Source organism: Acipenser ruthenus, chromosome 4 (genome assembly GCF_902713425.1).
Source record: "Acipenser ruthenus chromosome 4, fAciRut3.2 maternal haplotype, whole genome shotgun sequence".
NCBI lineage: Eukaryota > Metazoa > Chordata > Actinopteri > Acipenseriformes > Acipenseridae > Acipenser > Acipenser ruthenus.
Genome location: NC_081192.1, coordinates 22,590,756 through 22,617,901, shown reverse-complemented (window position 1 = coordinate 22,617,901; position 27,146 = coordinate 22,590,756). Strand labels below are relative to the sequence as shown.

The following is a 27,146-nucleotide window of genomic DNA, read 5'->3' as shown; positions in this document are numbered from 1 at the left end:
CTGGATCTTAGCCCACATATACCGGGCCGCCTGTTGTTCTCTGCTGGGAAGCTTGTCAAGCAGCATGCATCCTGCCTGGCTTATCTGGCTATTTGCAAGGCTTGGCCTTAAACCGTCATCTTTTTAAAAATAATATTTGGGCTAGCTTTGAACTTTCAAGGAGGTCCTGGCTACTGTATATGGTTGCGAGAATTAAAGACTTGCTCAGCAGTTTAAGTGTACTGTAAAAAAAAACCATGATACACTGAATACATTATTTTAAATATTTTAAAGAAAGGGTTTTAACTACAGTGTTAGGAAAAAACAAGTATACATTTATTTTTCTTTTTAACACAGTTATTTTATTTTTTTTGTCAGATGGTTGTAGGTAGATCCATACTACAGTTCTTAAAATATATTGCATATTCACAATTTAATTTGTATGCACAAGACAGAATCGTATTTGAAACAAGGTTGTGTTTATGAGTTTGCTTTAATGAATGTGGCTAGTCCAGTATGCATGTACTTACTGCACACAGTGTTGGAATTCAGAGCAGAACCACATAATTACAGTTGCTGTTAATCCACACTTTATATTTTGAACCAATGAAATAATGAGGGTATTTTTCCTCATGTAATTTCTCCCCTGCTGATGGGTAGCAAAAATATTTAATAAATGAGAAATGATTTACAAAAAACAGTCCCTCAGCATTTTGGCAGTAACCTTTGTATTGCGCAGAAGCAGTATATAAGTGAAGACCAGTCACCCCCAGGGAGAAGGCCAGCTGTGCAGTGGAAAATGATTAAAAAATATCGACAGACTGATAGGTGTAATGATTATGCTATACAGGTGAACAGAGAGAAATTGTTAAGGAGGTAAAAATCCATACCAGCTTTGCCAGGAAAAGCTATTTCTAGAATTCCAGCAAGAATTGTATTCCGAATTTGAAAGTCAAACATGGAATTAGTAATAGCTAAACAAACCTTCAGATTTCTACTCCTATAATCATGTTGCTGCCACTTCTATAATCAAACAGAAACTGTGTTGGCTCTTATATAGAAAACTAGAACTCTGATAATGGACACACAAAAGAGAATCAGGGATAAGGTATCCTTACTGATTCAGTGGTTAAGATACTAGCTCAAGTATGCTATATTTTTTCCTAAAGATAACAATATTGAAAAAAGGAATCTCTTGCATCAGAACTTTGACTCATTTCTGTAAATAAGAATATTCTCAGGAGGACCCAATCAGAGTCAGTGAGGCAAGTGACACTGAAGATAAACTACCCCCAGATGGAAGCTTGACCACTGCAAATCATTTCAGAGAGCAGAAATAAAATTGTATTAAACCCCAAAGCTCAAAGGAGAGAACAATCTACAGACAGATGGATCACTCACCTTCCAGGCATTCTAAATGATACTACAGCTTTAGCTGCAATAATGTCCACATTAAGCGAATGTGTAGTCTGCAACCGTCCTACTGTACTGTCTTTAGGATTTAAATGCAATAAAAGGCTCAGACTCAAAATGATTTTACATCAATATGCCATTAAGACAAATATATGGTTCATGAGAGTCTGTGAAATTTTAAACATTGTATCTACTCAAGGTCTCAAAAGACTAAATAGGTGATTATAGGATTCTGAAAAGTATTACATATCTCTAAAAGTATAATCTAAAAACATAACTTGTGACAGCCCTGGATAGATAGGAACAGAGAACTGCAAGTTTGATAGATAGATGGTGTTTTCATCACTTCAGCCGAGGATTGTGGAAATGTGCCAGCAGGATAAGCATGTTGAAGCTGGTATCTAACCCCAAGTGTTGTTGAATAAACAATTACTAGATGTATCTTCTTGAACTATTATTGAGCAGAATAACCTATTCTTTTAACTAATGTCCTGGAAGAAATCATGAATCAACAATCAAGGAGAGACAAAGAGGTGTGAGGGCCATGGAGAGAAATCTTCATGTTAGGAATCTGTTTAAGACTTTAAAAAAGCCCAGCGTCGTCTCCCGGAGAAAGCCGCAGCACCTCCCGCAGCAAAAAAAAAGTTCATTGGTCTCTGCAGTGAAACAAATGAGGGTCTAAATCTGTGACAGTTGAAAATGACAATGAGGTGACGTATCCTTCTTAAGAACCCAAGTGGAAAACTACAAAGGTTGCTGCAGGAGAAAACATCAGACACACAATTAATTATATGGGATAAACAGTTTGATAATACTTTGATCAGGAGCAGTGTGATAGGTTCTCCAAAAGACTGCAGATTGTATATCAAATTACACAATTAGACAGGGGGGGAGAGGCTGACTGTTGTTATACTTCATTTGTAACTCATGCACAGTATATCATCCACAACTCTAAACACCCCATCATAAGAAGAGAAACAGCAGGGAAATATTTTGACAAGTGCAACTGACAAAGGCAGTAGTCAAAACATGTGTCTACTAGTGATGGGCACATGCTTTGTAAGGATGATGTCCTCAGTTTGTAGTTCAAAGACCTTGACATAGGGAAATTATGCTTGGATACCACAGGATGCCACAGATGGTAAATTGAAGTTTATTGTTGATTGCTGAAGGTAATTATGATTGGATTGCACTGACGCTGGAGGGGCTGACCTGATGTGGTGCCATCACTGACTACAAAACATTTATTGCTGGAGTGTATTTCTGCTGGAAGGTAACTCCAATTTGGTGCCCAAATTTTCCGCCAGAAGATCCTGCTGTGTAGTACTTAGTTTTGGTGATGTAACTCATTGAGTTAAAATTTGCTGGATGTGCTGAAAGCTGGCCTTGATGGAAGTGCTAAATCACTTCACTGGACTGTGTTGTTGTTTAGAGACAGATAAGAAGGAATCTATGAAAAAGACCTAGGAATTTATGTTGACTCAGAAATGTCTTCATCTAGACAATGTGAGGAAGCTATAAAAAAGTCCAACAAGATGCTCGGATATATTGTGAAAAGTGTTGAATTTAAATCAAGGGAAGTAATGTTAAAACTTTACAATGCATTAGTAAGACCTCACCTAGAATATTGTGTTCAGTTCTGGTCACCTCGTTACAAAAAGGATATTGCTGCTCTAGAAAGAGTGCAAAGAAGAGCAACCAGAATTATCCCGGGTTTAAAAGGCATGTCGTATGCAGACCGGCTAAAAGAATTGAATCTATTCAGTTTTGAACAAAGAAGACTACGCGGTGATCTGATTCAAACATTCAAAATCCTAAAAGGTACAGACAATGTCGACCCAGTGGACTTTTTTGACCTGAAAAAAGAAACAAGGACCAGGGGTCACAAATGGCGATTAGATAAAGGGACATTCAGAACAGAAAATAGGAGGCACTTTTTTTTTTTACACAGAGAATTGTGAGGGTCTGGAACCAACTCCCCAGTAATGTTGTTGAAGCTGACACCCTGGGATCCTTCAAGAAGCTGCTTCTGAGATTCTGGGATCAATAAGCTACTAACAACCAAACGAGCAAGATTGGCCGAATGGCCTCCTCTCGTTTGTAAACTTTCTTATGTTCTTATGATAAGTTCATGCATCATTTTCTAGGAGAGAGTTTACTGAAAAGCTAATTGCCAGTGTATTTCTGTGCTAGTCCTCAGGTGCATCTAAATACAAAATGAAGAAATGGACATTGCTGAAAAGTTGGCATTAAGGCACTGTTTTTCTCATACCAAATCCTTTGATCGATACATACAGATTACTCAAGGTTCATTTTAAGACATTGCAGATCACATGATTGATATTAAAATATTAAAACAAATTATTATTTTTTTAAATCCCTGTTTCTTAGCCCATCTTGTTCTTCATGAGTGGGTGTGATGGGGCACTGCACCTACTATATATAACACTAAGTGAAACCAAGCATTGTAAAATGTTTGATTTAACATACTTACTTGCTCTTTCCCATAATTCAAACATGGCTTTATTCTGCTTTGCTAGTCTACCTTCTTACCATAGTTATGCAGTAAACTATTGTTCGGTTGCCCTTAATTAGTAATGCTGGACAGAAATCTAATAATGCTTTCAAATGTATCTAGTAACTCACTGTTTTGACTTCACTGATCTTTAGGATAATGGTCTTTGAAGACCAATTATTTATTTTTTCCAGGGCTACCTGAATGTACTAGAATTAAGCATACTCCATTTCAACAGAGGACTGAATTTGATAAGAGGGTGGTAAAAGTATCAAATCAATTCATTCTATTCTTTTAGTTTTCTGATAGTACTGTATAATAATGCAGCCCTCCAATAATACATGTAAGTGCAATAATGAAGAAGTGAACTGTGTATCTAACCTTGTTTTGTGAATGGATAATTTGCATGCCACAACGCTTAAACCCTTCACATTAAAATTCATCTCACTGATTTAATCTGCCTATTTACTTGAAACAAACTGTCAAATATATAAATACTCAGCACCCTGATACATATTAAAAGGCTTCCCAATTTTGTTTCATACAATAACTTACCATTGGCAGTCAATTAGGGTATTAACATGTTTCAAGTGATCAACAGCATCACTAGAATGCCTTTGTGGCAAGAATTAAAAACATATCTCAGCATTCTAATCACCTAACTTAAACAATATTTGCCTTGGGTCACAAACTGATGTGGGTTTATTCCAGTCACACCAGAATCACTTTATTGACAATCAGTACGTTTACATGACAAAGCGTTTTCCGAAAACAAATGTTTTCGGAAAACTGAATCAGAAAACTGATTTTCTTAAAACGTCACTTTTCTGTGTTTACATGATTAACGATAGAAAGTCTAATTAGAATTCAGCTGTATACATGGATTGAAGTTTTCGGAAAAAGCAGGATATTTTCGCATGCAAAGTACTGTAGTACCCTATGTACGATTTGAACAGACCGGACATTTTTTCCACGATAGAACGGAGACCAATCCAATAACAAGTGCTTTATTGAAGTGTCAGGTCTTAAATTCAAAGATTACTACCTCTTTTCAGAATCCCCACAATGTGCAATCAGCCTTTCCAACAGCTCATCCTGTTATATATTACCAGTTTCTTTTGCAGACATTATTTTAAATTGTCACATAATTTGGGCTATTAAAAAAATACATACAGACAAATATTACTTGATCCCTAACTTCTTCTTCTTCTTCTTCTTCTTCTTCTTCGTCTTCTTCTTCTTCTTCTTCTTAATTTCTTAGCAGACACCCTTACCCAGGGCCACTTACAGTCGTAAACAAAATACATTTAAAGTACAAGTATTAATACAATTAAGAGCAAGTTAAAATACAATGACTTCGGTTCTAGCAAGTACAAGTATATGACAAAATACGATTCAATAATGGAGCAAATGGATCCATGCAGACTGACTACATATTGTTATTATTTTCTCTGTTTTCTAAAACCACGTGCAGGAATGAAGGTCAAAGTTTGCACATGTGCAGTACGCTATCAGAATAAGTTTTCCCGAAAAGTGCGTTTACATGATATACATTTGGTTCGTTTTCGGAATTGAAACGGAAATTTCTAGGTGCTGTTTTCCGAAAACTGACCTAAGGAATATTCCGATACATTTTCCGAAAACTGTGTTTACATGACTTTTAATATCAGAATTAGTTTTTCTGAAAACTTATTTTTCCGAAAATTCTTATGCTCATGTAAACGCACTGACTGATAAACAGCAGTGTAATGAGTGTTTTTAAACAATAAGTAAGTGTTGTTTTTTAATCAGGTGACAAGCATTTATATAGTTTCCTCTAGATATAATTTAAAAATGGCTGCATGAGGCACATCATGTATTGATTGTTTTGTTTAAGGTATTCAATATATTACAGTGTCTCAAAAGGTGTCTTGTGGATCAGCAGGATGTTCATAGTTTGTGTATCTGGGTTATACAGTTGAGTAAGTTATTTGACAAAGAGTGAATGTAAAAGTGTGTGGCTATATGAAATGCAGTCTAGACTGGACAGAGTTGTTTTCCTGATCATGTTTAAATATGTAAGTGAACAAAGTCCAAAAACAAGTTTATTTTGCAGTGAAATGCAGTTATTCTGATACCTGCAAGAGTGATACTCTTTGCATTTGTCATTAAACCATCTTTATTTGTTTCCTTCACTGTCTGTACCTGTGGAACAAGAATCCAAAATGTAAAGATGGCTTCTGCAATTAGTTACATCTAAAGAAATCATTATGACCCAAATCAGATATGTTTCATAGTTATTAAAAAATATATTAAGTTAAAGAAATGCATAAGTATAAGGGGGGCAAGTGCTGACAGTAGTAAAGCGAATGAGAGTAAGGACAATTGAGTTTATCGTAGCAAGAAAATCATTAGAAACTGAATATAAAAGTAACCGTTACAGAAAGAAACAAACTGGCACAAGATATTTCTAAGAGCAATATATTTTAATACTCCAGACTCTTCATGACTAAACAGCAGTGCTAAATAATGGACGTCGTTGAATGACTTAACCAGCAGTCTCGTTTTATAGGGATTCTTTACTGAAAAAAAATATTAATCTCTGCCAGACCCCCTCCAGAGGAGCACAGATTGACTGCAGGTTTCTTTTAGCCACTGTTATCATGATAAAGAGGAATCAAAGCTGCATGCAGATTAACAAGTACTGATCGTATGACAGATAGCATGGCCTGAGCAACAGCATTCTTCGAAGCAACAACCATTTAATTTTTTTTTTTTTTTAATGGACCAAGAAAAATATAAACTATCATGCTGAGAACGGTGGTTCCACATTTTAATTCAGCAATATGTAAACCCATCATAACCACAGCAGACTTCTCTCTAATAAATGTATTGGACAATGACATCTAGGATTCTCATGAGAAACCAGTTAAAATCTGTGTTTGTTATGGCTTTTTTTAAACCAATTGTTGTGGCATTAGGGGAAAACATGGAGAAACTGCAAACTACAATGCAAATTCATTAATCACCTTTCTCGTGGCAAGTAAACTGTGAATATTAAACAAGTTGGAAGCTCATAATTTAATAAAGCAAAGGCATTCGCTGCATTTCTAATCATGGTGAATACACCAGAGGATGGTTCAGCATTTTGCTTTGTGATGCCTGTACAATGCGTCATCTCACATGAAACAGACAAGCACTGTATTAGTTAAGATTGTGTTGTTCTTCCATGACAGCTTCCCTCCCTGTACACAGAGCAGCTCAGATATCAAAAGCCGTGATTACAATATTGTAGCACTTGATTTATTTAACTATCATTTTGCTGGAATACCAATTTACTGACAGAGCTTGCTCAATGATCAAAACCCCTTCATCAATATTCTAGGATCATACAATTATTTAATAAAGCTGTGTATAAGAAGAGAACAATAGTCCTCCACAAGAACTGTGTTTTCACTTGACTGTCTTCATAAGGTATTTAGGTTTGAATGCCCATATAAGAAAAGGAATCTTTAGACACTGCAGTACAATCGGTAAGTAGGTATTGGGGGGGGGGGGGGGGGGGGGAGGGCAGTCATATTCATCTGAATTTGTTAGGAAAATAAACATATGATGTGTCTTACATTAGGGTCATGTTATTCACCAGTTGGACAGGGATTCCAGTATATTCACACTTGACCATACAAAGACTTTGCAGTGTTTGTCACAGCCTGATGTGCTCTGCGCACAGTGAAGTGGAAGATGTAATGTATGCAGTAGATTTGAGGATAGATGCTGTGAAGTTTAATCGAATGTTACATCATTTAAATATTGCATTTAAAATATATTGTCTCAGTAGAAATACGGTAGTTTTAATTTCACATTACACAAGAAGTGATGCAGCAAAACACCAATCCCTATCCCTTTGAAACTTTCAGTAAGATTCCTCTGACCTTATTCTTTAATTTTGCATAAGCAATAAAACCCTCATTAATGGTCAATACAGTCTGGTTGCTGACCCTGGTGGGAAAGGAAGAGAATATCAAGGCAATACCCTGTATCTCCACTTGTCACACTTACATTTTTTTTTTATAAATCTGGAAAACCGCTTAAGAAATTGTGATGAAACTTGGTGTTCACATTATTTAGCATAAGTCACTAAGAGTATCAGATTGTGGGGAAATATGGTGGTGTCTCTCCGTTTGTACATCTGTCTGTCTATGTCACCCTTACATTTTTAAGTATCTTGAGAAGAAAATAAATAATTCCACATAGTTAAATATTGTTTACCATGATAATAACACCTAATTTGCTTACCTCTAGGTCATAAATACCACTTATACAATTTTCATTTAACTATTAATTGCCATTTCTTAGTCTGTACTATTCTGTATACACTGTTGATGTGTGTCATGGTCGTCATCTTTTTTTTTTTTTTTTTTTTTAATCATACTGGTAGCTCTAATTTTGGATTAATAGCCATGGCAAGAATGTATGTTACTGACATACTTTTTTACAGTTTATTTTTTTCACCTTTTCAATGTTTTGATTTCCTTCAGTTTCACTTTATTAAAGCTAGAAACTCTTATCTGGATGTCCCACATCCATCTACTGTGTGGTAGTGCCCTGCCACGGAGCTTCCAGGAGGAAAGTTCTGAGGTTTCTGAATTGTAACGAAATATTTTTAAACCTTAAAGCAGCTTTATGCTACCTAGTGCTCTCAGCTCCTCAGTTGATACTTTTTGTCGTTTAGAGGAAAGAGATATTATTTTTTTGTTTTCTTCACGTTTAAAAATGTATTCTAACCTTTCTGCATCAGAGCAACAAGCACTTAATGATTTAATGAATGATTCTGCCATTGTTATTGAACCTGCTGATAAGTGAGGGGTGATTTTTGTGCAAAATGTTCAATATTATCGGAATTAAATTCTTAAACAACTAAGTGACACTACATTTTATTTACCATTACAAACTGATCACACTGTTAGATTTTCAAAGGACAGTAAGAAAAATAATTGGTTAAATAAAAATGAATTTGATTTTTTACTAAAACTTCACCCAAAACAAGCTGTGTTTTATATATTACCAAAAATACATAAAGATATGGTTAATCCACCTGGATGACCTGGAAATGATTCTCTTATTGAACCAATTTTCCAATTTGTTGATTAGGGGAGCAGTGTGGAGTAGTGGTTAGGGCTCTGGACTCTTGACCGGAGGGTTGTGGGTTCAATCCCCAGTGGGGGACACTGCTGTTGTACCCTTGAGCAAGGTACTTTACCTAGATTGCTCCAGTAAAAAACCCAACTGTATAAATGGGTAATTGTATGTAAAAATAATGTGAAATAATGTATAATGTGATATCTTGTAACAATTGTAAGTCGCCCTGGATAAGGGCGTCTGCTAAGAAATAAATAATAATAATTATATTATTAAGCCTTTCATACAACAATTGTCTTCTTATGTCAGAGACACTACTCATTTTCTGAATCGCATTAGAAGTGTGGGGGTTTCTGATACTGATATTTTATGTACTATGGATGTATCTAGTCTATATACGAATATTCCACATGATTTGGGTTTGTCGGCTATAAATAATATTTTGGCGGTTCAAGATAATTTACCCAATTCATTTTTGACACAGTTGGCTACCATTGTTCTTGAGAAAAACTATTTTCTTTTTGAGAATAATTATTACTTACAGATTGTAGGGAACAGCTATGCGTTCGACGATGGCTCCCAACTATGCCCATTTATTTATGGGAAAGTTTGAATTGGATCATGTCTATAATGATAACCCATTTAAATCTTTTATCTCTAATTGGCTAAGATATATTGATGGTGTTTTTTTTTTCATTTGGCATGGTAACGCAGATGAATTAAAATATTTTTTGAGATATATTAACAGTAGATTACCCTCCATCTCTTTTACTCTAAACTCTAGTGAGACATCAATTTCTTTTCTTGATGTATTAGTTTCTAAATTTGGTTCATGTTTAACCACTACTTTGTACAAGAAAGACACAGATAGGAATAATTTGTTGAATGCAAAGAGTTTTCATACACCTGCTTTAAAACAGAATTTACCATTTAGTCAACTATTAAGGATTCGATGAATATACGATTCAGAAAATGAGGTTCATGCCAAAGAATTATGTGACAGGTTTTGAGCTAAGGGATACAAAGATGCAATAATTACTCAAGCAAATTCAGTTACTTTTGTTTCCACCTTTTCTTCAATTTCTCATCGTTAAAAATATTGTCAATTCACATTGGCATATATTGACAAAATGGGTCATTTATTTACACATTCTCCTCTTTATGCTTATAAAAGGCCCAGAAATCTGAGAGGCCAGCTGGTGAGAGCTGATGCATATGTACCGCCACAACATTTATGTCCCGCATTCCATCTGGGAATTTTCCTTGTCACAATTGTGCAAACTGTAATGGTATGATTAATGGTGGTTATTTTACTCATCCTCATTCTGGTAAGAAATATTATGTTAAGGGACGTATTACATGTATGACTAAATACGTTGTTTATTTGTTGAAATGTCCATGTGGGCTATGTTACATTGGTAAACTAGAATTTATGAGCATAAGAGTACAATACCTAATGGAGATCAATGTTCACCTGTTGCAAGACGCTTTAGTGAACACAATCATGACGTTTGCTCTCTCAGATTTCTGGGCATTGAAATGGTTAAAAATCCTAGATGGGGTGGAGATCGATTGAAATTATTGCTACAAAGAGAAGCTTATTGGATTCACACACTTAAAACTGAGGCACCATTTGGTATGAATGAAGAATTGTTCTTATCAGTGTTTCTATAATTTATTTTATTTATTTTTTTATTTGCATTTTTTATATGTTTACAAGCAGATGTACAGCAAAGTTTCTGAATTGGTTTTGTAATCAAATAGATTTGTGTGATATTTACTGACACTTTAATAATGGTTATTGAAACTGTTTTAATTTGATGAATGATTCTCCTGCTGGATTTTCTGTAACAATGGTGTGAATTTTCTATCTAATTATCCAATATATGTTTTAGCAGTAAAACAAAATATAAAGATCTTTAAAAGTGCTAGTTGAAAGTGATTTAAGGTTGTTGTAATTATATTATTAAGGAAATTGTTTTCACTAAATACACTTTAATAGCCTAATGGCAGGAGGCAGTGTGGTCCAGTGGTTAAAGTCCCGGGCTTGTAACCACAAGGTCACCAGTTCAAATCCCACCTCTGCCACTGACTGACTCACTCTGTGACCCTAAGCAAGTCACTTAACCTCCTTGTGCTCCATCCTGCAGATGAGATGTTAAATCAATGTCCTTGTTGTAAGTGACTTTGTATATAATGCACAGTTCAAATGAAAGGCGCTAAATAAATATATTATTATTTTTATTATTATGAATTGGTATTGCATTTTCACGCTCTTTAAAAAAAAAAACAACACCTGTTTGGCGTTAAGCTTATAAAAGAGAGTCTATGCTCATTATGTGTATGCACTGATGAAGGCTTGATTGCCTCAACGCGTTTGTTTTTTATGTTTCTGCCATTATTATTATTATTATTATTATTATTATTATTATTATTATTATTATTATTATTATTTTCTTTAATTAAAAAAGTTATTCTGTAAGGAGTGCTGGCTTCTTTCCACGTACCCTGTATGCCAATTATTAATACCAGGGTGATCATGCAGTCTGCCAGTAAGCATGTAAAAACACTGCACAAAAATTAGCCAAGCTCGTCTGCACAAGGAGATTTGATCTTATCCTACCTGCTGGGGCCAGAATCAGTAACGACAGTGTATCACACAACCCTGCCCCTTAAATAAGGGCTCTGTGTTTTCCACACAGACGTAAGCTAGAAATATTAAATCCTGCTCTATCACTTCTAATGTCCCGGCAGGTTATAGCTAACCTTGAATAGTTAATGAGTTTCATGCTGATTTAATGCATGTATGACTAATTTATCTTCTGTCGGTCTCAATAAATTTGATAAAATCAATTAGGATGTTTTATTATTTAATTACTTAACATATAAATTGATTTTTTTTTATTTTTATCAAGCATAGCATTAAAATTGACATTGCTGTGGTGTTTCCTTCTTTTCTATCAGTAACATAGATATTTATTAAGGTGATCTACCGTTTGCCCCACATGGATCAAAAGATATGCCTGACTCTCATCAGCCTGCCAAAACGTTTATTGATTAGGGATTTAAAAACTACATGCTTGTGTCTGTTTTATACTTATACTTTAGAATAACTGCAACCTCTTTTTTATTCACAGTGCCCTCATTCTCCCAGGGGGGGATATCTGTTGTCAGATGCTTTCTTCACAAAAATTTTGATAAGAGTGGGATATAAAAAAAAAAAAAACAGAGTGGACACACCTTATATTCAAGACAGAAAGAACACGGGTGATTACACGGATAAAACAAAAAAATGGATAATGCAAAACACATTAAAACACATTAAAAGTACTGCACTTACTTTATAGTTTCTTAAAATAGTCACTCATGCTTGCTTGTTGAATCGATTGACTTTCCTTTTTTTTAACATTTGATATTTGTCCGTAGCACTCGTAGAAAAACTTTCATTCAAGGATGTGTCATCTTGCTGCTGTACATAATCAAGCAGTGTTTCAACACAGGTGAGGGGTGTACTGTGAGATTTGCGATGCTGTGGAATCAGGTCGTCCCCCTCCCCTCCCCTTCACTTTCACTCACTCGAATGTCTGTCTAGCCATCAACATTTTCACCGCCTCCCATTTGCTCCACAATTTCTGCTAGGCTTGCTGCTGAGATTTCTTCCTCATCGAACTCTTTCTCATCGCTTTCCTCTGGAAAGATTTTTCTCCATGAATCTGATCAGTGTAACTGGTTTCACTTCATTCCATACTCTAGTCACTTCATAAATCGCATCCAGAACTGTCAGCTTCTTCCAAAACATTTTTAAATAATGTCCTTAATTAATATGCTTTTCTAACAGTCCAGCTCGATAATTCCTCTTAATGCATGCAGTCACTCCCTGGTCCATATGTCTCATTTGCTGGTAAATATTTTACAAAAATGCTGCCATCTTCTGATTTGAGAATGAGAAGGGGCATTATCCTCTGGCAAGCATTTTGATCGCAGGTGCTCTCTGACCCGGGGAACAAATTTCTTATCAAACCATTCTTTAAAAATGTCACGGTCCATCCAGCCCCTTTCTGATTAAAATAATCAACCTGCATATTACACGCTTCAGTTCCTTTTAAATTAGCGTGCTTTTTTCACTTTGCCAATTACACAAAGTTTGAGTTTATGTGAACTGGTCACATTTGCACAACACAAGTGTTAGCCTTTCTTTACTAGACTTGTGGCTGGGAGCATGGTGTTCGGTTTCAAATGCTATGGTCTTTTCAGTAAGCATTTCCAACAGTTTGGTTTCATCTGCATTGCAAATTTGTTCTGGTTGGAACCCTTCTTTTTCAATTAATTTGATTAAATCCTCACGGAACTTATCAGTAGCTGACTGGTCTGGTCTTAACTTTTCCCCTTGAATGCTAATCTCACAAAAGCCGTGTCATTTTTTAAACTGAGTCAGCCATCCAGATGAAACATTAAAATCACCCTCCGTTCCTAGAAGATCAACAAAAAAAAAACGGCTTGTTTAGCACAAATTAGTCCAGACACTGGTGTACCTTCAGCTCTCTGATTTCCTCTTAGACAAACCGCTGGAAGATGAGCTATTCGCATAGGAAATCAACTCCTCCTCCTCCTTCTTTTTTAAATCACGAACCATCTGCTCACCAGTTCCATATTTCAATGAAAGTTGTTTTACAGTACTACCTTTTCACAGCTTCGCAATAATTTTATTTTTTTTGTTCCAATCGTCCAAACTAAGCATTTACGTTTACTTGGAGACATATTTGCGCTCACAACGGCATTCAGTGATTGACCTTGACCTAATAACAGAACCAGCGCATGTGTAATTGTTTTTTCTGCAAGCACGGTTGATCTGCAAACCGGAAAAACCTGCCCACGGTTAATCGAGAGTTGACTGTATTTATTCCGGTTCGCTTTGCGGTCCTCTTGTCCAAACTACATGAAATGACAACTCTTATATGATAAGCGACACCCAACACATGATGTATTAACGTACTGTATATATCCATGCTTGATTGGTAAATATGTCCAACCTCACGTAAATCACAAACACAAATATAAAAATTGCCATTATCACATAAAGCACAGTGAGATATATAGCAATTCATGATTTTTTTTTTTTTTTAACATTGAAACAGACACTGAACAACAGTGAAACAATTAAGAAAAGCATCCCTGAATTAGGGGTTTCCTTAGAAAGGTAACATGATGCAGGTACCCATTTTGTGCCCTTTTATTTTTTTTGAGGTCTTTATATTAAAGTATCTTCTCAGTGACATTGCTATTCATGGTGAATTTGATCTTCTTCTTGAAACCTTATCCAAATTAAATTCAAAGGCCGAGTCAGCCAGCGTTTAACAGCCTGTCAGCCTCTTACCCAATGTGGATCTTCTGGCTGTAAGTAGTGCCTCCCTGACAGCCCTTGTAATGAAAAAAAAAGTCTGTACAATGGTGTGTGTACTGCATGTGATGTAGCCTAGCAGGACTTTAATTAAAGCTGATGTAGTTCATTCATGTGTATATCTCTTTTAGATATCCATTTTATGAATGGTGGCTTGTGAAGTTTAGGAAGCCATTGGTTTCTTTTATCCCTTGGTTGATTCCAGATTTAGGAATACTTGAGTTGGAATGCATCTTGACAGGTAGTGATCCCAATTATTTCATTACCAGACAGACATTAAAAAAAGATGTTTCCATTTGCTATTGCTGTACCTGTATAGTTTGTAGTTTAAAATAACCATACCAGTAGTAGTCCAGGAAAACACAAGAAGGTGGTTGTAATGGAAAACAAAACCAAAAAATCACTATTTTTCATTCCTACAGTATATTCATCAGTGCTGTGCGCAGAAAGCTAGTAGGCTACTTTAGCTTTACATATTTTTCATAACATTCCATCTACCAATAGAGGCAGCTCAAGTCATTTCAAATTAAATTCAATTTTATTACGCCCCACCAACATGTATTTGTGTTTACTATTTACAGCTATGCCCAAATGTTTTGCATCACCCTATACAATGAACAAATTTTGCTTCATAAAGTCAAATGAAACCTCCTGAATAATGTTAGGCTAACATATTGAATTACATACTGCTTTGTAGTTTTCCATATGTTTAACAAAAAACTGACAAAAATTGAAAAATGTGACATTTCGAAATCTAACATGAAATACTGTACTAGTACTATTATGGCTTCCGGTAGACACTTGCGATATCATTTTGTAGTTTCTTTGATTACACGATGTTAAATACAAGATGTAAATTATGTTTTTTTTTTTAATTGTATCAATGCTAAAATTCTAGGTGATGCAAAACTTTTGGCCATAGCTGTATATTGAAAAATACATATTTGTGTCAAACAGGATTGTTAGTTAGTTCAAAAAGTTGTATTTAGTAACTACAAATAAATTGCAAGAAATATGTAGCGTTATCTAATCCAATTTCGATATGAAACCGAGTAGTATTGTGTGATGGGCAGGATTTTTCAATCTAGCTGTATTTATTTATTTTAATAAAATAAGCTTTTTGTATGGTCAGGTGTACTGTATGAGAAACAGATTTTAGATGTATTATTTTTGTATGTATTGTATTTGAATGAATTGTGCAGGTATTAGCAAACTGAGGGAATACAGTAACAAATAAAAGCATAGGCGAGTTTCCTGCCATTTCACAATTAATTGTATTTTAATGCAACTGTGCAGTGCTGTGTTTCTGTCCCATTTGTCAATCAAACAAAAGTTTTAAGCGTAATATTATGAGAAAAATAACCGGAGCTTGCTGACGCTCCAATGTCTAGTTCTGTAATTTCTTGTGCGCTGCAAAAAAAACATGTGATTAGAGGATCCTTTTTTTCTCAACTAAAAGTAAAATATGATGAACTGTGATAACACATTACATTGCTGGTGTTTACAATTCTTTTTGAAGAAGGCATGTACATATAAGCTATAAATATATACAGTGTGTATATATATACAGTGTGTATATATATATATATATATATATATATATATATATATATATATATATATATTGGCAGAGTGTATGGAAGTGTGATAGGAGGGAGGTATGTGGGTCCAAGAATCACACATAGTTTATATCCTGTGAAGGTTGACAAGATGATAAGGGGTTAAGAATGCCTCAGTGCTTCATGGAGCCAGGATTAGGATCACCTGGCTCAATTTAATTAGGTACACCTGGTTGCAATTAGCAGTGAAAATGGTTGTTCTGGTGGCTGTGAAAGGGCTAAGACCTGAGAGGAGGAAGCCTGTAGGACCAGACCTAGAAAAGGTATTTAATAATATAAGTTTGTGTTTAAAACCTCCTGGTAAACAGCTTAGCTGTCAGGCTCACAGTTAAGGATTGCAAAGTTTAGTTAGCACTCCATAACCTCTCACTCGCACCTGTGTGTGAAATTATTATTATTTTTAAAACTGATATCACGATATTTCAGACAACCTGCCTGTTACCAGACATGTTCCATAGCATTAACGTCAACAATGATGGTGTAAACCCCGGAAAGCCGGAAATTACCGCCAATATTTATGAATATGGGCCAACAGAAAAAATAGTGTTGTTACATTCAAAATGTGTGATTTTCGCTACAATTATTTATTATTATTATTTATTTTTTTTATAAAAATTTATTATTTTTTCCCAATTTAGAATGGCCAATTTATTTTTTAAGCTCAGCTCACCACTACCACCCCTGCGCTGACTCGGGAGGGCGAAGACGAACACACTCTCCTCCGAAGCATGTGCTGTCAGCCGACCGCTTTTTTTCACACTGCGGACTCACCATGCAGCCACCCAAGAGCTACAGCGTTGGAGGACAACGCAGCTCTCGGGCAGCTTACAGGCAAGCCCGCAGACGCCCAGCCAGACTTCAGGGGTCGCTGGTGCGCGGTGAGCCGAGGACACCCTGGCCGACCTAACCCTCCCTCCCCTGGGCGACGCTCGGCCAATTGTGCTCTGCCCCCTGGGAGCTCCCATCCTCGGTCGGCTGTGGAATAGCCTGGACTTGAACTCGCGATGTCCAGACTATAGAGCGCATCCTGCACTCCACGTGGAGCGCCTTTACTGGATGCGCCACTCGGGAACCACTTTCGCTACAATTATTATACAATAAATGTTCAGAAATATTTAAATGCTTACCTGAAAAAAAAGTAAATGTTAAATTGTACAATGTTTTTGGGGTTTTTTTGTCCACCTTTAAAGACATTCTACTTCTTTTTGTTTTTAATTTATGTTGCTGTGCAGATACAGTAGTTATTTTTTGAAGAATGGGAAATTTTTAAATGAATTAAACATGTATCTATAAAAGTTGTGTGTAAGTGCTGCATACTGTCATTTTTGTTTGGGTAGTCTGTCTGTGTTAATTGGAGGCATGTTCACAGGGTAATGTGGGGATGGTCACAATGCCATTGCTTGTACAATCCTTAGCTTGCTCAGTAGATAAATCACTTCAGTCTCCAGAACTGCTGACCCAGCCACATAATTCATCGCACAAATGATTGCAAGAAAATGTTCTTATTTTTAAATGCAATGTAACACCGGTCAAAGCAGCTACTTCCCTTGAAGACAAAATGTGATGTGCTTTAGTTTTATACTTTTGAGTACATTTTTTAAATAATGCAATCTACGATTTCTGTTTTTATTCATAAGTATCCCCTTTGTTCAATTTTGTTTTTTGGAAATTGTTTATCTAAGAAGTTACCCTGCCAAGGCATTGAAAAACATATGTGCATTATAAAGTATAACAAAAGTTACACATGGTACAGTTAAAGACACTCATGTGTCCACATCTTAAAAAATGTATTGCAGTTTTTATTCCACAAACAGTAATTGAAAGTTATGTCTTGATAAAATAATTCAAAAAGACTAAAAACATTTTACAAATACATTATTACACTGAATAATATGCTTTATGATAATAGGTTCTTAAGATAAAATAATGTTTTATTATTTAAGGGAGATTTAAAAAATATTTATATATATATATATAAAGCAGGTGTTTCAGTTTTCAAATGCCCCAGATTCAAAACTACACCTACACCATATTGGTGGTGACTAGTTTGAAACTTAATCAAATTTGAATCATCCTGGAATCTTTCATATATGCTCTAGCAATTGTTACATTTGTTAGCTCACCTGGGCCGTTCTCTGTGTGCAGGGTGAGTCATGCAGAGGCAGTTGGCTTGGTTGTTGAATTGGAGGAAACCCACTGACCTTCAGTTCTCCTGAGCTGTTTGGAGAATGTCGGGATTGAACATTCTAAATTGTGGGGGAAAAAAACTGGTGTAAAATAATTGGGCACAAAAATAATCATCCACTTAGTGTTCTTGAGCTTGCTGCCTGTACTAGCCTGAGATATTTAACCTATGGTATCCTGTAATGCTGTCTTTTTTGGAGTTAATTGTGCTCCACTTTACCTCCCACGCTGTCTGGGTGTAATGCATTGGCAGTGTGCGTTGTCACAATGAAGGTAAGGAGCCTGTGAGTGCTGCAGCCCTGACCCTGTTGCTGCTTGTGTTTCAGGAATGTCAGTTCTGCAGGAGAAGAGGCACGCAGGAGAATGAGGGAGTGTGATGGACTCACTGATGCATTGCTATACGTGATTCAGTCTGCTCTTGGGAGCAGCGAGATTGATAGCAAGGTCTGACTTTGTATTTCCTTTTCTTCTTACATTACTGGACTGTAATAAAGCAGAGCAGCACACCAACAGAAAAAATGGGTGACTTAAAAACAAATGAAAAACTTTGTGGTTGGTTGCACTTTCAAGGTTGCTACGACTATGCCCCGAATGGCATTCTTTAATTATAATTGAACAGTCATACAATTTCACATTCCAAATAAGGATGCTGTTGTATTTTCACAATAATGAAAATTGAGTGTTTGTGAGGGGAAGGAGGGAGAGGGCAAATCAGGCCACTGTAAGTGCTCTTTTTGCAATTCCATTAACTGAGGCTCCACGGAGCGCAATCTTACATCATCTCTGTGCTGTCATATTAAAATTATTCTCTACTTTGACACCACAGGTATTTTTTTTTGTTGTTGTAGACTTCAGTAAATCAGATGTCCACTGGCTCATTGGGAGATAATTAGGTAACTCCTGGGAAACAGCAAGCTAGTCCATTAACAATATGACCTCGATAGATGTGTAAACCAAATCACTCGCACACGTTCCAGGCTTCTTACTTGCAAATTGTGAAATGAACATTAGATGAGCAATTTTATTATGTACATTTGCTACATATTTTATTTTGCCAGTGTAGTATCTCTTGCCCCTGTTAAGTCCTGAGGTCCCTGCTCAAGGATATTTTTATGGAAGCCTAATACAAAGCCTGAAGCAAGAAGTCTAATTCCCTACACATTCCCTTAAGGCCACTTGGTGTAGTCAGAATTGTTAAGGTCTGTCACACTCTGCTGTTCTCTGTGGCCCACAGCTAACTGCTGTATAACACTATACTCCACCCTTCTCAGGTTTCTGTACTGCCTTAATATCTTACACCCTTGATCAGCATGAGACTCCAGCAAGCTCCGATAACGAATCCTAACCACCTGCACGTGCGTGCATTCCTAATGACTGACCAAAAGCGCCCAATTACAGGGGACCCTCACAGATTTGACTAATCACATGTTTTTTTTTTTTGTTTTTTTTTAATACTCTGCCTTATGAACAAGTCTTAATATAAAATCCATTCTAAGTTAAAATGTTAGTTGTCTTCTTGTCATTTAATGTTTTAATAGATGTTAGAATTCCCATTGCCTGTCCTTCCAGTAGTACAATACTGGCAGGAAATATTTACTTTATCAGTTATGTCTGTCTCACTGAACTCAAATTGTTTTTGTTACAATGCCACTGTAACTAAACACATAAACACTGAAGTGCTTAATTTCTGAGATACCCCTGAAAAATCCACTCTAAGAATTATCTTTCTTCTCACAGGTAATATTTTTGTCAAAATCTTACTTAACAATTATAAACGACAACAAAAATTGCAACACATGCAACTGGTCTACAATGTAGTGTTTCCCCCTACATTACTATTCATTACTATTTAGAGTGAACCTTACATTAGTTCTCAGTGTATGACCTGTGGCATTGACAAATATACCTTATTAATTACCTGTAATCAGTTCCAAGCTTATTAACCTCTTTCCACATTGGATGCTTTCTTTTCCAAACAGGCTCTTTCAATAGCACACCTTCAGGTTACTTGCTGACAAAGCCCATTGGCCAGCTTGTTTGGTTAAATACATGGTGTGTGGACATTTGAAGGACATGGACAAATCCCTCTGCTGTCATTGCTGAATTATGTCACAGACGTTTCACTGGCTCATTCTTCTTCTGACCTTTTTGTTTGATACCGTTATTTGTCAATATGTTGCCTCAGGCAAAAAAAGTATTAGCCATTTTGTTGTCTGTTTAAACTCCCTCAAAGGACATGATAAATGATATGCCCTAAACCACCACAATTGCCATGTGTCACGTTAGACAACTGCCATCACAACTGCTGTTTCAAACATGTTAGATGGTATAAGGAAGTAAAATAACTCGGCAGATATTCCTGCTTAAAATCTGTGTGGCAGTAGTTAATTGATGCAAACATTGCTATTTCAAACTAAGCTAAAAGCCAAGATTTCTAAGTTCCAAGGGCTACTGTAGAATAAAGACACTGCTCTGTTGATCTGTGAAGCATATAATAAGTCAATATGCACAGTTGGCTCTGATACTTGACTAAATATTCTCACAATAAGTTCTACAATTGTCAGGTTCAACTGTGCAACACTCTACATGTAAACTTACTGTACACATATACACACATGGCTTCTTTAAATTCAGTTCATGCTGAATCATTGTTTAGTTGCTCTGAAATAAATGATTTTTTATTTTATTTTATTTTATTAAAGACCATTTTCCTTTTTTCAAATAAAAAATGATATTTTATCTATCACATTTTTTAAAAGTAATTAAACACCTACCCTAGGATTGAATTTTAATTATATAACCTCTTGCGGCTTGCTAACACTGCATTCTAAAAGTTCAGTTATCATTACCACAGTTGCTGTTTAATTTGTTATTTAGTGCAAAAAAGCTGTGCCATATTTAAAATATAACCCCAGGGATTGTAAAGGTCACTATAAACAAAGTACCGTTTGGGGATTGTTTTTCTTTGTTGGTATTTATCTTCTTTTCTTCTTCTTCTTCTTCTTCTTCTTATTTTTTAGACCATTGAAAACTGTGTCTGTATCTTGAGGAACCTCTCATATCGGCTAGCTGCGGAAACATCTCAGGGACAGCAGATGGGGACGGAAGAGCTTGATGGATTGCTTTGTGGGGATGCCAATGGCAAGGACACAGAGAGCTCGGGCTGCTGGGGAAAGAAGAAGAAGAAAAAGAAGTCCCAGGATCAGGTGGGGGGTCTGTCTGCACCTGCTAGCAATTAACACCGTTTTGTAGCTACTGTGCAGGGGGAAAGGGTCCTCCGCAGATCATTATTAATTTTGCTACCATGTGCATTCATGGGCAAGTTTTGCTGCTTGTTCTCCCTTTTCAAGATATTATGTTTAGCTTTGTATCAACAGAAATAACAACGTGTTTTCTCTTACACTTGTTAGACTCCATTGCTTTATTTAATGTTTTAGCTGCGAGAATGGTAAAACCATGCAATGAGTGGTTGCCATAGAAAAAGAAAAGCCCACGAGAACCGGTTTGATTTGATATACGGTTGTTGTTTAGCATGCGTTTGTTCGGAGTTCTGAAATATTGAAAGGTTTTTGCTCAAAAGAGCCAACTTATCAACATTTCAGTTGTCATGGGAAAGTCTGTTTGAAAACAAACAGTGGAGGTACTGTTATTTAACATAACAAGAAGGGCCTTACCAGACGGTAAAGGGTGAGGGTTCCTATTGCTATTTGAAAATGGATATGTTAAAAAAAAAAGAAGAAAAATAATAATTTTTTTCTGTTTTGTTTTTGTCATGATTTTGTGTAGCACTAGTTTTTGTTGCTAATTAATACAAACATTTTCGTCATTATTTCATCAGTAATGCGATTTGCTCAGAATTCCATCTGTGGTCTGGTAGCCTTCACTCAGGCTTCATTATCCCAGCAGTGGACTATGTCACATCGTGGGTATTTCCAATATCCAAATAATACCTCAATACTAAAACAAATCTTCTGCTTACAGAGCTGTTTTTCAGTTCAGGTACCTCATACAGAAAAGCGAACATGGTTTGTGAACTGTTTGTAAAACACGTAAAAGAATAAAAGTACAGTTAACTTTTTTTATTTTGTAATTAAGATTTGAGTGCAGGTTTGTGTATTTGTGTAAGTTTCAGTATTTAAGTTACCGTTAGGTCCAAAATTCATTAATGAAAAAGAGTTTTAGTAATTAAAAACATCTCGTAGTCTATGTGTTGGCATAGGTGGAGAATAAGGGGGCCAAGCAACTTAGCTTGTGGAGAATAGGGGGCCAATGCAACGTGTCAGTTGGCAATGGAACGTTCTGCCTGTGTTGGTTACTGCATCCAAAAAATAAAAAAACTACAGCTGATATGGCGACAGCAGATATATCGGATACCTCGGTATACAACATCATTACCATAAAGTGATATTGCTGCAGACCCGCTTAAGATCAAAAGTTTAATATTCTGAATAAACTTTTCCAGTGTGAGAAATGTCATACAGGTATGAGTATGATAAAGAACAGCTACACAAAATTAGTGGGATATATCTGGCGAAGTCCGAATCATGACTGTCGGGCTAAAAGATCTGTTCTGTCAGAAACTACTTTCAAAACACTCACTTAGGCCTTCAGAAAATATTGTTTCTGATTTATTTCTGGGCTTGCAAGAAACGGTGATTAAACATAGTTTGAAAGATAACATCCGAGATTAAGGCCCTTGTATTGACCAATCAGGTTAAAGGAAATCTCTGATCCATTTTCTAATAGGCTTTTGATGTCATGGTAACTGCACTTATGTATCTCTATTTAAGTCTATTAATGTGTTTGTGATGTCATTTACTGCATAGTTAATGATGTAATGGTCTACTATTCCTTTCTATTTAAACCTTTAGGCATCATGGTATTGAGTATTTAGCCATTTATTTTCCTTGACTCTTTTGATTTGTACATTATCTAATTGTATCTCTTCTGAAAGTACAAACTGTAGGTCATTCATGTTATGTTCATTCCTTGTAAAGTTTTGAACTATTGGATCATTTACTTTTTTGTTCCTTATGTTTAATAGGTGATTCTGTATTATTTTATATAATGTTGTATCCATATCCCCTCCATTATTTTATTTTGTTACATTTTTGGCAAAAATATACCATAAAAAAAGGTTGCTAGTTTTGCATGACGAGTTTCTTATGTCTGCATATACAGTTTCTCAATTTGTGATTTCACTTATATCTTTGCAAATATATTTTCATACTTTTACATGTGCTCTTACAGGTTCTAATGCCCTTTAATGTGTTATGATACAAGTTTTTTTGTTCCATGCTTGTTTATTAACTTTAACTTTCCAGTGGGAAAAGGACACAGTTGGGTGTCAGTGCAAGACAAGTGAAGGGAGAGAAGTGCATCAGCCTCTGAAACTGCTGAAATAAACCTGGCCCTCTGCAGAGGTCAGAGCAACTGATATTCACAAAGCATTCAACCGTTTTGTTTTTTATTTCTAAAAAGAAAACAAAATCTTAATGTTAAAAATACAATAAATAAATAAAATACAAAAACACTGGATATTACTTTAAGGACTCCTACATTAGTTATTTTTGCTTGTTCTGTAATTTTATACATTTATTTTACAATGGTGCAAAGTGAGTGGTAAATGCTTTGTAAATATGGATCGCTTGAGAATTTGCTTTGTCTGCATTTATTTGTATAGTTTGCAGCCGTACTGTACAGCACGTGTAAAGCTCAGAAATTGCAAACCAACACTGACGGATTCCTATTGTCTGGTGTTATATCAGCAAATAAAGATGTAACACACTTAAAATATTGAGCCACAATGAAGGAAATCACTTTTTTTTACATATCGAATGTGTAAGTGTCAATCTATGCACTGTGAAGGCCTTTGAGGAATGTAATTTCATGCCTCCTGGAGGTGCATACTATATTCAGATAGTTACATTTATATGAGTCTGAAAAAACACTGAAAGACACATTTAAATAAAGGTCAAGCAAATCTGTTGTCTCTGAATGTCACTGAAATGTCATAAACGTAGTAGAGTCTACCCTGTCTATTTTTACCACAGCTCTAAATAATATTGAGTTTTCAATTTTAACATCTATAAAAAGCGACAGTGGCATTTTATATGTTTGTGGGTTTTTTTTTTTTTTTTTTTTTTGTACAGTTAACTATGGATATTTGATTTTAACGGTTGCACGGATCAATATTCAGAGTTCACAGACTAAAAGGAACCTTTGAGATCTTCGGATTGATTTGTTTCTTATATATGAATAATAATGCATAGATTTCAGCAGGATAATGTGGAGACCTTGTGGATTCCACAAATCCCAAATGATTACTCTGAATTTAGTGTAGTTTACCGATAGTTTGCCATGGTTTTCAATGCTCACCCATACTCACTTTGCTTTCCTATACATTACCATGTTTCCAGTATACTTTTCTACACTGCAATGCTTTTCCACAGTACCTTACCGCAGTAAACCCTTAATGGAATGTCTGCCTACTGAGTGATAAAAATGCACACATTTAAAAATATTCAAGTTGCTTAGTAAAAATGCTGAGTGTGTCATCCAGATTTAGCACTTGTAAAACCCACATGCAAGTAATTTTCACCCAATAAAAGGTATAATAAGGTATATAATTGGGGAACCGATTTTATTGGTAAGCGAGTGAGTCAAACAAAGTTAAATCCCTTTACATAATCAGTGGCTTTGAATACTGAATTGTCGCTAGTACTATGATATCAGTAATGTAATGGAGTTTCCAAACAGCTCTCCTTGAATACAGTGTGAAATCGTTAGTTGGGCATTTAAAGAGGACAGCTGGACCTTGCAGCGGCAGTGTGTTCTGTATAGCCTTAAATCATTAATCAATTGCAAAATAAGGTTACAGTTAATTGACTGAAAGCGATTCCTACAAGCAACTAAACCAGTTCATTAAGTCTTAATCCCCCAATCTGTTTGTGAGAGATAATTACATGATGGGAAAGAGAGGTCCAAAGGAATATTCTATCTTCTCTTGAAGAAAAAAAAAAACCAACAAAAAATAGTCCCAGAAATTGAACGGACAGTATTGCATACCTTTGATACAAGGATTACGTCTGTATTTTGTTGCAAATTTTAATGCGGGTTACACGCAAAACAGGATCACATTGGGAGCATTTTTAAGAGCAATTGGTATCTGTCTACTGTTATCTTAATTATTGTTCTTGTTTTGATTCACTTTGTTTATCATATACAGTACTTCGAGAGAAGACATGTTTGAGAGCTGTTTAGACAGGGGTGCTTTAACAAGTCACCAGGATGTGGTGACTGAAACAAAACTTTTATTTAAAGTGATTCTAAATAACAAGAAGAAAACATTAGTTAAAATAACTGAGATTTTATACCCATCCTATACTTTCATATTTTGGTCACCCCAATGGTTGCTGATAAAGATGAACCCAAGAACAGATATGTCACACTAAATGAGGACTGGCATTAAGCTATGGAGAGTGGCACTAAAAAGAGTCGCTATGAGCTGATGCTAAAAGTAAATGTATTCATTCATATTTTACCAAATTGTCATTAATTTGTCTGCAGCGGGCTAGGAATGACAGGCATATACTTTTACACCAGAGGTGGCACTGTAATAACAGGACACTGTATCTTTAGTGCCCTCAGCTACCTACTTTACTTGAGCCAAGTTCAGTATATGAGGTGTTTGTCTACATTAGAAGTGCATGAGGATTCTAGATATTACAGTGATTTGTCCTAAAATCCTCATAGTTACATTTGTGATGCCTTTTTTTGCAGTATTAGTTTGACCTTTGACCATCCTTTTGACCCCTTGTAACCTTTGAATTCCACTGCAAATAACTATTAGCAATGTGAAATCCCTGAATACAAGATTCTGTAACCATCTGTATGTCAAAAGCCATACAACTGCTTAGAAAGTTAAGACTTATGTAAGAGAATGATTTACTTATGTAAACAAACATAACCCTATGTGTTGAGCTTTGACCTTCTGGGTGACCTCCAATATCTTCATTGGTTTTATTCAAACTTTCAGAATTTTTTTTTTTCTGAATTATTGTTATTATTATTATGCAAGTTGTTAAAAAAAACCCTAAAAAATCAATGTTTGCACAATTTGGCCGCATTGTGTAAAGAACGAAAAAAAATACATTGAACAATGATGATTTTAGGACAAAAGTACTGTAATTTCTACAATCCTCATGAACTTCTAATGTAGATGGGCACCTCATATATTGAACTTGGCTCAAGTAAAGTGGGTAACTGAGGGCACTAAAGATACAATGTCCTGTTGTTACAGTGTCACTGCCAGTGTTAACGTATACGCCTCTCATTTATCACCCGCTGCGGACAAAGTAATGTAGCAATGCCAATAAGTGGACCAGTACATCAGCCCTGGGGAAAACACCAGCAGGATGAAAACAGATCCTTAAAACAGTCCATGTTGTCTGGGAAACCATTATGTCCATATACTCATATAGAACATGTCTATGACTTGTTCAGTAAGACACTTAAATAAGTAATTATAATTTGGTTTTGCTTATGTACATTGAAATAACATCATTTCTGATTTGAAAATAGCATGTCAGCTTTTTTATTGTGCTGCAATACAATCAAGCCAGCAAAAAGCTCTTCGTGTGAAAGAATTATTTTATTTTTATTCTACAGTAAATGTATCAGTTTAGAGATAATATATATATATATATATATATATATATATATATATATATATATATATATATATATATATATATGAAAAACACCTGCAGTGACAGTAGATTAATTCCACTGTACATGTTGCTAATAAATAAATAAATAAATAAATAAATAAAAAGCATTTAAACTGAAATTTGAGATAATAACATTCCAATTACTGCACTGTGTACTGCACGTTTTTTTTTCTTTACTGCACTTTTTA

General features: G+C 35.5%; 1 protein-coding gene across 9 annotated transcripts in view; it reads left to right on the top strand.

The window, feature by feature from the left end:
- The window catches only part of LOC117400196 (catenin delta-2-like), a 366,132-nt gene that overhangs the window by 284,366 nt on the left and 54,620 nt on the right, over positions 1–27,146 (top strand). For all 9 annotated transcript variants that reach the window (XM_059022195.1, XM_033999746.3, XM_059022197.1 and 6 more), the window contains 2 exons: positions 18,553–18,670; positions 21,247–21,432. In XM_059022195.1, coding sequence (XP_058878178.1) covers positions 18,553–18,670; positions 21,247–21,432 — 304 coding nt within the window. The remainder of the gene's footprint in view (positions 1–18,552; positions 18,671–21,246; positions 21,433–27,146) is intronic.